The sequence below is a fragment of the Colletes gigas genome, unplaced genomic scaffold (assembly GCF_013123115.1).
Source record: "Colletes gigas isolate AHSC1104 unplaced genomic scaffold, ASM1312311v1 Colletes_gigas_Sc00146, whole genome shotgun sequence".
Lineage (NCBI taxonomy): Eukaryota > Metazoa > Arthropoda > Insecta > Hymenoptera > Colletidae > Colletes > Colletes gigas.
In genome coordinates, this window is record NW_025106770.1 from 1 (window position 1) to 12,515 (window position 12,515).

The 12,515-nt window shown below is 50.4% G+C and overlaps 1 protein-coding gene across 1 annotated transcript; it reads right to left on the reverse strand.

Moving 5' to 3' along the window:
• Positions 1–1,259: 1,259 nt before the first annotated feature.
• LOC122404273 lies at positions 1,260–1,997 on the reverse strand (the record flags this gene model as incomplete). Its single annotated transcript, XM_043408212.1, has 1 exon — positions 1,260–1,997. A coding segment is annotated over exon 1 (738 nt), but the record flags the coding sequence as incomplete, so codon positions are not given.
• Between the last annotated feature and the right edge of the window lie 10,518 nt (positions 1,998–12,515).

The window sequence follows — 12,515 nt, forward strand, 5'->3', positions numbered from 1 at the left end:
CCCTCCGCGAGACGCTTGGCCCTCCCCCAGTGCGCCCCGACGGCCAGCACCAGTGTGTCATCTGCATAACACACGGCGCTGACGCCGTCGGGGAGGTCGGCCCGCAACACTGCGTCGTACGCGATGTTCCACAGGAGTGGCCCGAGGACCGACCCCTGCGGAACACCGCAGTACACCTCCCTCCGCATATGCCCATCCCGGCTCGGATACTCGATCCACCTGCCGCGGAGATAATCCCCGATGACCGCCCCGAGACAAGGGGGGACCCGATGATATTCGAGCCCCCTCCTTATCTCCTCCCAGGGCAGGGTGTTAAAGGCGTTGGCAATATCCAAGGATATTGCCAAAGCCACCCCTCCCCGGGAGACGGCCGACTCCGAGAGGGCCCTGACACGACCTATCGCGTCGATGGTCGATCGACCCTCCCGGAAACCGTACTGGCAGTCGGCCAGGCCGGGGGCACCCCGCGCCAGGTGCTCGACGAGGCGGGCAGCAATCACCCGCTCGAAGAGCTTGCCCACCTCGTCGAGGAGACAGATGGGCCGGTATGCGGAGGGAGACTCCGCGGGCCGACCCTCCTTCCGGAGGAGGACCATCCTCGCCACCTTCCAACTGGGGGGGAATCGCCCGTCCCTCAGGCATCGGTCGAACAACCGCCTGAGGTCGGCCCCAAGGACGCCCTGGGTCAAGACCCAAACCCGGCCGGGCACACCATCCGGACCCGGGGCCGTGTTACGCGCCCCGAGCCGTCTGATGGCCGCGGCCAGCTCCCCCTGAGTGACCCCCAGTTCGGCCGCCCACTCCCTAGGGACTGCCGCCTCCACCGGAGGACGTGGTCCCCTCACCCGAATTGGGAAAAGAGTATTGACCACGTCCTCCAGCAGCCGGGGGTCAAGACCCTCGGTGACGGGGGGCGCCCACGGGCGGAGCTTCTTCAGCACCACCCTGTACGGGCGCCCCCAAGGATCGTCATCGAGGGTCTGGAGGAGATCCTTCCATGCCCGGGTCTTGGCCCGTTTGATGGCGACCTGCAGAGCAACCCGCGCCATCCGGTATGCCTCATACAGGTCATCTGCCCTCGCTCGCGCCACGCCATCGTCCGGTCGTAGACGACGGCGCGCGCGGGCGTACTGGCGTCGGGCGCGGACACTCGCGACCCGCAATTCCGCGATCGCGGCCGACCACCAGTACACCGCCCGGCGAGGAGAAGCTCGCCCGACCCGGGGCATCGACGCGTCGCAAATGTTTGCGACTAGTACCCCGAGCCGGGCAGCCTCCTCCTCCATGCTTGGCAACTCGGCCGCCACCTGCGGCCAAGTTGCAGCGAGGGCAGCTGCCATCAGGGCGTCCTTGTCCAGGCGCCGAAGCGCCCAGCGGCGCGGTGGGGTGCCATCCGGGCGGTGGTGCCGGGATGCAGCCCCGGCGGCAGAGACCTCCATCCGGATATACCGGTGATCGGAGAGTGTCTCTGCCTCCGGGGCCACCTGCCAACCCGACACCATGCGCACGGCGTTGGGGGTCGCGAATCCAACATCCACGATAGACCCCCCATATCGCCGCACGCACGTGTGCTCCGACCCCCGGTTCAGTAACCGAAGGTCGAGCCCCGCCGCCCAGTCGCCCAGGATCCCGCCGCGAACGGTGGTCCTAGGGGATCCCCAAGCCACCGACTTGGCGTTAAAGTCCCCCAGGACCAGCACCGGCCGGGCCGCGCAGCGCTGCACGCATGCCGCGACCTCGGCCAAGTACAGCTCGAACGCGGCGTGACCGCTGCGGGGCGAGATGTAGCACCCCACTACGGCGACTCCCCCCCAGTCCACGGCGACGAAACCCCGACCGCGCTCCAGAATGGAGAACGGCGGGGACCCGTCGCCACCTCCCCATACCGTCGCCACCAAACCGTCCGCGTCGCCCACCCAATGTGGGTGATCAGGCACGCGGTACGGCTCGGCGGCGACCGCCAGGCCAACCCCCCACTCCGCGAGGACTTGGGACATCATGTCCTGTGCCGCGCGGCAGTGGTTGAGATTGGCCTGGAGGAGGAGGCGGGGCGCCGTTATTTAACGGCCGTCCCAGCCTCCTCCCGGCTGTCCGTCCCCGTGGCACCGTCCACCTCCATTGTGGACGCTGCCAGCGACCGCGGTGCCTGAACCGGGGTGGGCCTCTTCTTCTTCCCCTTCCGGGAGGGGGGAGAGCACTTTTTGCTCCCCACCCTGTGATCGGCTGGCCTCCCCATGTCCGCACATAGCGGGCAGTGGGGGGCCGCCGAGCACTGGCTCGCGCGGTGGTCATTCGCCCCGCAGCGGTAACACTGACCGCTGCGGTCCACCGGCGAGGTGCACCACTGCCTCACGTGCCCCAGCTCGAGGCAGCGGTGACGCTGGAGTGGACGCGGCGCGAGTATCTCCACTCGCGCCGAAACCCACCTCACCAATACCCTCCCGGATTCCGCCACCTTTCGGGCGGCGGAGAGGGGACACCGGGCCCACACCGACCCCAGGCCGGAAGGAGACCTGCGGATTTCTCCGACCCGCACGTCTCCCTCGGGGCAATCACCCGCCCTCGCTAGGGCACAGGACACCTCCTGCGCGGTGACCGAGTCGTCCAACCCACATATACGCATCTCTGTGCGCTTCGTGGGCCGACGACTCGGACACCCCGCTCGCCCAGCTGCTCCTGGAGCCTCTGGGCGAGTCGGTCCGCCTTCTCGCCGCCCTCTGGACCAGGGATCTCCAGCAGGAGACCCCCGGTCACGGCCCTCTTCGCCCTCACGGAAGCGATGCCAAGCACCTCCAGGGATATATTATCCCTGGCGAGCTGCATCGCCCCCGCGAGTGTCAGGTCGCCCCCTTGAGGAACGGTCAGCGTCACTGCTGCCGTTTTAGGGGGGCGCCCTGGTCGCATCTTCGCGGCCTTTCCCTTGGCCGTGGGCGGCGAGGTAGCAGCTCGCGGCTGCGAGGCCTTCCTCGCCGCCCTCTTCGCCTTCCGACCCTCGGTGGCCTGGTGCGGCCATTAGCTGTCGGCCGCCGAAGGGTAGAAACGGGGTCGCGGGCGGTTGCGAGTTGGGGCTCGCAGCCGCCTCTAGACGCGGCCCCGGGACGGATGGCGGCAGGACGAAGTGGCCTCGTCCTGCCGCTATGAGGCAGGGCGATTGCCGGGGGGGCCGTTTGTCCCCCCGTGGGTGGGCGCATAGCGCAGGCACGGGGAGGATACCGGAAGTATGCTTCGAGCGATTCCCAGCAAGGTAGGTAGCTAGCAAGGAGTGAGCTAAAACAAATATTCCTTCCCAAATCGTGCGGAAGGGTCACCGTGGGGTTTTTAGTGGGTAGGTCCCGCGCCCGTTATAATGGGAGCGGGGAATCCCACACACCCCTGTCGCTATGACAAGATTTTTCGTAAACGCCGAAGGCTCACGAACAGTGTGGCCAGATCGGGCATAATTGAGTACATCGAAATCGACAATAGTGACGACGAACTTCCTTACGTCTAACGGAGTGATGGGGATAGCAGGCATATACTAACGCATGAGCCACGTGTACGTCAGCTCGGCACTTCGCACAATTTCGGGAAAACGATAAAGAACGCTAGTGTGAGCCTTTCCTTCTTGCTCTTCTAAAAGAGAAACAGCTGAAATACGACCTCGCGATAATCGGCATACGATTCCAAGCCTCGACTGCCCCAGCATTTATGTAAGGTATAAGGAAAGTGCCATAATGAAAACAAAATTTCGAAAATTTTTTTAGCGAAAATACACGTTTTAAGACCCCCTGATCATATTGTGACTATTAAAAAAAAAGAATTTTTTTGTTCTTATGCTATTAACACGATTGCGTCTAAACGGCTAAATGAATTTCAATGAAACTTTACATTTAAGTTTTATGTTCTCGTTTCAAGGTCTGATTTTTTTAGCGTGATCGGCTCCCGGATAATGATGATTATACGTCTTGCAGTTTCTTAATTATTCCGATACATATACATTATTTATAAAAATTTTTTAAAACGATTTCTATTAATCTTAAGAAGAATTAAGATCAAATAAACTTTTTTTGTATCTTTTCTAGAAAGGAAAAATTAAACGAAATCTTATACATTGCATATCTACCTGAACCACATTAAAAACGTATTCTACAAATATTTTAGAATAATGTTATTGAAAGCACTCTCACTCGTAAAGGGTTACTTAAGAAATAAATATTTAGAAATCGAAATAAGTAAAATTTACTAAAATGAAAAACCACTCTTAACCAGTACCGTGCACGTTGTAACAAACTTCAGTAACAAATAGCCGACTAGAATTTCAGTTAGGCATGCCTAAACGCGAATGTGGGCCTAATGCAGAAATGATGGGGTACGCCTAAATTGCGGCAAGCCTAATTATTACCTCATTAGGCCGTAATCCGGAAAGAATGATGCACGCCTACGTTGGGCATTCCTAATAGTTGCCATACGGGGCGCAAATGGGGATGACCGAGCGCACGAATAAGTTGGGCATTCCTAACATTTGCCATACGGGTTGGCAAATGGGGATGGCCGAGCGCACGCCTAAGTTGGGCATTCCTCCTAAAACATTTGCCTCTCAAATTATTGCAGTTCAGCTTCTCGCAGTGTCAGACTCTGCGATGTCGGGTGATATACGAAATCTGAAAACTCGTGAATTCACACGTCTCAGAGTTCAACGGCTTCGTAAGCAGCGTAAATTGAGTGATCAGCAATGCCCAGAATTTATAAATTCTGAAGCAGATATGATAGTGATATCCAAAAACAGTGGATCAAGAATCTATGAAGAACGTGGGAGTGTAAATTCAGAAAATTTTGAGTCTGATGTTGCAGAAGTCTCGGAAGTCAATCGAAATATACTACAGATAATTAATGATGACATCTCTGATTGAGTCATCAGAGGAAGACGAGACAAGAGAGGCTGCAGGACATAACAGTAGAGATGATGAACATACAGAGAATACAAGCGAAGAGGCTGCAGAGAATGTTCAAGAGATTTGTGGCTTTAATGACATAGAAGAGCTTCGTCAATGGGCTCTCATGGATCCACCAATACCACATACTCGGTTGGAAGTATTCATGGACATATTAAGGACACATTCTTATCCTAATTTACATAAAACAGCCAAAACATTTCTCGGCACAACATCCATCAATTATACCATCGAAAGCTTTAATGGCATGACGTTGATGGTTTACCATTATTTAAATCCAGCAGAAAACAGTTTTGGCCAATCTTGTGTAAAATTTTTCATTATACTGATGTTTACCAACCCTTTCCTGTGGCCATATATTGCGGAAATACAAAGCCAACCAATCTTGAACGGTATTTGGAGCAATTTATAAATGAAATTAACGATCTGAAACGTACTGGTATCGCGATAGATAATAGAGCATTTACTATATCCATCAAAGCTATTATATGTGACAGACCGGCAAGTTCGGTTGTGAAATATATTAAAGATCACGCAGGATACTGGGCCTGTGAGAGATGTACGATACGTGGCAAAAGATACGAAAACCGGATAATTTATCCATTGGTAAATACTGAAAAAAGAACTGATTTGTCATTTAGAAATCAAACTAATACACAACATCATTTAGGAATATCTCCTTTACTTCGTTTATATCCGAACATTGATATGATCAACCAATTTGTATTAGACTCCATGCACTTGCTGTATTTGGGAATTATGAAAAAACTATTACACTATTGGATAGATGGAAATGTGAAAAAGGTGAAGCTGACTGGTCCTGCTAAGATGCAATTATCAAATTTACTACTGTTTCGGTTTGGTAGAGAAGATTAAAGGGAAAGGCTGGGATCTCTTCCAAAAAAAAGGAGTTGACGCACCGAGGAGAAATCGGATTATTGGCCGAGAGAGAAAAAGAACAGCTCACGTCACTTATTTTGTATTTCTGTACAATGGTCACACAATGAGAATTACTGCTTAATAAACACAGATCACTGACGAACAATGCACTTGTTTTTAATAAACTCCGTTTTAAGAGGCGTTAACAAATTACGGTTTGGTTTGGTATAGCACGTTTGGTCGGTTTGATTGCGAAACGGTAAGTAAATTCAAACCGTCGTGCGCACCTCGTTAGCGGTCTCGAGGTGGCTAAAACCGGCGCGAGGTAGCGCGATGGTCGCGGCACATCGGCGCGATGCTTAACCGCTACACACACTCCCGGAAGGTTAACCGCAGCCATTAATGACCGTATTCATTCATTAATGCGTAGTTGTTGTGTAGTGATGTGATTACGTAGGTGCTAGGTAAAAGATGGCATTTACATTGAAACGAAAGGACGCAAATACGTAAGTACAATGATTGACCTTATTCTACTTACATGCTATTTAAAATTAACTTAATTTAATTACGATCGTGACCACGCGGTCGAACATAACCTACGCGAGTTACAAACTAATTACGCGCTTCGTCGTTGGCAGGTATTGTAATAGGAAGAAGGGAAATTTTGGGGAGGGGCCGCTTAAATTTGGATTGTGCGGTTTTGACGGTTACTACCCGAATTAATCCGTCATCTCCGGGGTGGCACTCGATTATTCGTCCTCGTTCCCAGCTGCAGGGTGGTAAATTCGGATTGCGGATTAGGACGAGTTGACCGACCTTGACCAGATTTTGGATGGTTCGCCATTTTGGGCGTTGATGGAGAGTATGAAGGTAATCATTCTGCCAGGCTTTCCAAAAGGTTTCGGTTAGTTTTTGCAGAAGCTGCCAACGCGACAGGCGATTTTCTTTAATTTCTAGTACGCTCGGTTCCGGGTTTGATACGAGAGGAGTGCCAATTAAGAAGTGACCTGGTGTTTGTACGGAAAAATCATCTAAGCAGTCCGACATTGCTCCGAGTGGTCTTGAATTGAGACATGCTTCAACCCGGTACAACATCGTTGTCATCTCTTCAAAGGTAAGTATATGGGACCCTATTACGCGTTTAAGGTGGTGCTTGGTACTTTTCACGGCTGCTTCCCATAGGCCCGCGAAATGAGGTGCATTTGGGGGCAAAAATACTCATGCGACTCCGGAAGAGGCCAGTGCGTTTCTGAGATTGGAGTCCTTTTGTGCAGAATGGAAAGCCGAGGCTAGTTCGCGATTGGCGCCTTGGAATGTTGTGCCGTTGTCGGAGTAGAGTTTGGTTGGAAGACCACGCCGGGACACATATCTATGGTAGGCTGCTATGAATGCTGCGGAACTGTAATTGCTTACTAACTCGAGGTGGATTGCTTTTATTGTCAGACATACGAAGACTGCGATGTATGCCTTCATTGATTTGTGTCCGCGCCCAGGAGCGGTTCGGATGAGAACCGGACCCGCATAATCCACGCCGGTATGTACGAACGGACGCTCGACTCTTGTTACGCGGGGCGCGGGTAAATCTCCCATGAGCTCGTGAGGTGAGGTAGCCCTTTCACGTGCGCACTCCACGCACTGGTACAGGACTGCCCGGATTGTCGTTCTCGCTCTAAGGATCCAGTATTCACTTCGGAGGTGAGCGAGAAGGAGTTGAGGACCGGCATGCAATAAGGTTCGGTGAGTATGGTTAATTAAGAGGGTTAGGAGTGGGTGTGTTTCGAGGATGATTGGATTTTTTGCCTTTTCAGAAAGATAGGAGTTCATAAGTCGCCCTTTGGCGCGTATTAGCCCGTTTGTGTCAATGTACGGGTTTAGAGAGATCAGAGAGCTTGATTTGGAGATCTGCCTCGATTCCTTCAAACGCTCTAATTCGGGTTGAAATACATCGCTCTGGATCTTTTTCAACCAGAACAGTTTTGATTGACTAATCTCATCAGGGGTCAGCACTAGGACCGCGTTATCACTCGGAGACTCCATTCTGGTAAGTTCCGCTTTTCCCGATTTTCTTCGGAGGTTTCGTACGAAACGTTTTAAGTACGCGGTTATCCGAAGCAATTTCGGCCAGGACGAATACCGAGTCTCCAATTCCCATGTATTTACGGTTGTTGACATGCTGGGAATTTCGTGCGTGGTTTCCTCGAGTGAGGCTTCTTGGAATTGTCTTGGCTCTGATTTCGGCCAAGAGTTGGAAGTTTCACGCAGCCAACAAGGCCCTGACCACCATAATGGATGAGGAATTAATTTTGTTAACGGTATTCCACGCGAAGCGCAGTCAGCGGGATTGTCTTCTGTTGGAACGTGATGCCAGTGTGCGGTTGGAATCAGAGTTTGGATCTTTGCTACCCGGTTTGCTATGAATGTTTTCCAACGTGATGGTGATTGGTTCACCCAGGTGAGCGTTATGCTAGAATCTGTCCAACAGTGGCATTCCAACTGACGTTTCAATGCGGTTTGGACAAATTTTAACAGGCGTGCGAGCAGAAGTGCACCGCATAACTCTAAGCGAGGAACACTAACTGTTTTCACAGGGGCCACACGAGATTTGGCCATGGCGAGCCTGACACAGACGGAGCCATCTTGAAGAACGTTACGGACATAAACAACGGCAGCATATGCTGCTGTTGATGCGTCGGCAAAGCCATGGAGGCTTTGACCTGTTTGGATGATCGTCGACAATTTTCGTGGGATTGACAAGTGTTTCAGCTCCGATAACTGGCGACAAAGAAATTGCCATTCGGTTTGGATTTCTTGTGGGACATAATCATCCCAATCGGACTTCAACGACCATAGTCTCTGAATAAGAATTTTTCCGGAGATTACGAAAGGGGTGATCCATCCCAGGGGTTCAAAAATTTTTGCTACTGATGAAAGGATCATGCGTTTGGTCATATGGCTGTTTGCGACAGGTTCGACTTGAACTTGGAATTGAAATTGATCAAGCCCGGGATTCCAAATCAAACCGAGGACGGACGTGCTTTCGTGGTCGTTCAGGAATTTGCCTAACGCAAGGCCGTGCTCCGAAGGATCGATGTCAGAAAGGAGTTCGGAGTGGTTACTTGCCCATTTCCTCAACGAAAACCCACCTTGAGCTAACAGGGCCGTCGTTTGGTTTCGAATTTGGAGGAGCGAAGCTATGCTGTCACTTCCGAAAAGAAAGTCGTCAACGTACACCTGATCGTTTAGGACTGGAACTGCATGAGGATACTTTGATCCCTCATCCTCGATCAGCTGTTTGAGGACACGAAGGGCCAAATAAGGTGCTGGAGTTGTGCCATAGGTTACGGTAAGGAGTTGATATTCTTCGACAGGATCTGATGGAGATTCACGCCAGAGAATTCGTTGGAAATTTACATCGTGTTCATCGACGCGGATTTGTCTGTACATTTTTGCTATGTCGGCGGAATATACGAACTGGAATTGGCGCCATCGCAAAAGAATTGATGCTAGGTCTTGCTGTAATTTGGGACCACTATGCAAGTGGTCATTGAGTGACTGACCATTGGAAGTCCTCCTGGAGGCATTGAACACGACACGAAGACGTGTTGTTTTACTGGTTTGGCGGAATACGGCGTGATGAGGGATGTAATAAACTTGGTTACTCGGTTGTTGAAGAGATTCGACTTTTCTCATATGCCCAAGAGATTGATATTCATTGAGAAACGCACGATATTCGGTCTGGAGAGTATGGTTTCGGTGAAAACGATTCTCTAAAGCGCGGAGGCTGCTTAAGGCTCCGGGCCGGGATTCGCCTAATGGAATTGGAGGCTCGCAAGTAAATGGCAATCGGACTATGTACTGACCCGTGATGTTTCGCGAATGTGATTTTCGAAAATGAGTTTCACAATTTTTCTCATCCGGTGTTAACAGGGTCGAGACTGGAAGATCCTCAAGCTCCCAGAACTTTCTGAGGTTCTGATCTAGGCGGTCAAGGATTGTAATATGGTGAAGATGGATTGAGGACTCACTTGTAGAAGAAAGAGGACCGGAAAGAATCCAGCCGAGCGTGGTGTTTTGGGCTGTGGGTGCGCACGCTGGGCCTTTCCTCACCCCCTGCAGAAGAAGCTGTCCGTAGATATCGGCTCCAATTATTAAACTGATTGGTTCGGAGCTCATGGGATCCTTATCCGCTAGATTGAGCCCTGAAAGGTGGGACCATTTAGTTGATAAGTTCGAACGCGGTGGTACATACCTCGTGAGTTTTTCAATTATGATCGCGTGCGCTGTATATGCGGGTTCGGATCTCTCTGGCGGTGTGAGAACGATTGGTGCGACGTAACGTGCAAAGGACTGAGTCTCTCCGATGCCACTAATCTTGGTAAATTGTGTCGATTTATCGAGACGAAGTAGTTGAGCTAAGGACTCGGTAATGAGTGTCGCTGCCGAGCCTTGATCGAGTAGCGCTCTTACAACAATGCACCGGCCATTCCGTGAGCGCACTCGAACTCTAGCTGTAGAAAGGAGAATGTTTGTTTTGATCGGTTTATTGGAGGCTAGATTTAAAACGTTCGTTACTTCGTGATCGGAGGCGGCGGGACTCGTCCTTTGTGCGGCATTGGAGGCGTCATTGGTATTGCGAAAATGTAACAAGGTATGATGTTTCGACTGGCACTCCTTGCAACAATGAGCGCTCTTGCATTGTGTAGTCGAGTGTGTCGATGAAAAACAATTAATGCATCGTTCTTGTTTTCGGATGATCGTGTATCGCTCCTGTGGAGTTTTTGCTAAAAAACTAGGGCATTGGTAAATGAGATGGTGCTGTTTACAGACCGCGCATGATAATGGGTTTGTTGTTGTAGCAAGTGCTGTAACTGGTTTGGAGCGACTAAATTTTGTTCTGTCATATTCGGGTTGTTTTTCGCGTTTCATTGACGGCATCGCTTCTAGCGCGTGAATTCTTTTTTCCAGAAACGCATCAAATTCGTTATAAGTTGGATACTCGGAAGTGTCACCTAAATTAAACTCCCACGCTTTACGGGTTGCGCGATCTAATTTTTGTACACCGATATAAACTATTATATCACTCCACGAGTCGACAGGCCGACCTAGGTTACGGAGCATTTGAACGGTGATATTGATTTGGTCGCGTAACGGTCGAAGTTCTGTTGACGTTTCGGACGAAATTGACGGTAGAGAAAACAACGTATTCAAATGAGTTGTTATAAGACGTCGCTTATTTTCGTAACGCGATGTGATTGTTTTCCACGCGACGGTAAAATTATTATCGGTTATAGGTAAATGGCTCACGGTTCGGTTGGCTTCGCCCTTGAACGACGAGCATAAAAAGTGTAGGCGCTCCACGTTCGACAGCGCCTCGTTGTTTATGACCATAGAGGTGAACCTGTCCCGGAAGCTCTCCCACTCCCCGAACTCTCCTTCGAACGTTGGAAGACTGATCCTGGGAAGGTGAACCGTTGGTCGTGACGTCACGGAATTTGAAGAATGTCCGTTCGCAGCTGGCGTCTCGGGTGGAGGTGCGACTCTTGAGAGCATTTCGGCCATGAAGTCGAGGGCTTCCTGGAAGTTGTCCTTGCATCTGGAGAAATGGTCTTCGGCGAAATACGGAATGCTGGCTTTCGTCTTCGGATCGACACTGGCTGCAAGTTTTGCATCCCAGTCTTGACACTGATGAAAGGCTTCCTTCAGCAGTCCTATTCGATTTTGTGTAATGGTAGCGTTCATTTTGGATTGACCCAGTTTTTTGAAATTGGCAAGCGCTCGTTCGACTGACCGCATTGCTTGTGTTTGTTTATAAAATAGTTCTTCAAGCGAACTCATGGTCGTTAACGGTTGGATTCTCTTTCAGATTAACGGTCGTTCGATTCCTTTTCCTCGACGTCAATCCGGCTCGAAGGACCAATGTTTCGGTTTGGTATGGATGATTGAAAGGATAGCTGGGATCTCTTCCAAAAAGAGTTGACGCACCGAGGAGAAATCGGATTATTGGCCGAGAGAGAAAGAGAACAGCTCACGTCACTTATTTTGTATTTCTGTACAATGGTCACACAATGAGAATTACTGCTTAATAAACACAGATCACTGACGAACAATGCACTTGTTTTTAATAAACTCCGTTTTAAGAGGCGTTAACAAATTACGGTTTGGTTTGGTATAGCACGTTTGGTCGGTTTGATTGCGAAACGGTAAGTAAATTCAAACCGTCGTGCGCACCTCGTTAGCGGTCTCGAGGTGGCTAAAACCGGCGCGAGGTAGCGCGATGGTCGTGGCACATCGGCGCGATGCTTAACCGCTACAACTACAAAAAATAAAAGTACCTGCTGAATTTCAACGAACGAATAGATCACTAACAGAGTTTCATAAATTCAAAGCCACTGAGTACCGATTTTTGTTGTTGTATGCAGGACCTGTTGTTTTTAAAAAAAATTTACGAACTGACGTCTATAGACATTTCTTACTCCTTCATACTGGTTGCAGAATATTATCGTTTAAAGAATTAGCCGTGGATAAATGCGAATCAGCTAGATTGTATTTGAAAAAATTTGTGACCAAAGCGCCATTTATATATAACAAAGAATTTGTGGTTGGAATTGTCCATAATCTAATCCATCTTGCAGATGATGTTGAAAATATGAACTGTTCTCTGTCTAATATTTCTAGTTTTCCATTTGAAAACACTCTAGGAATAAT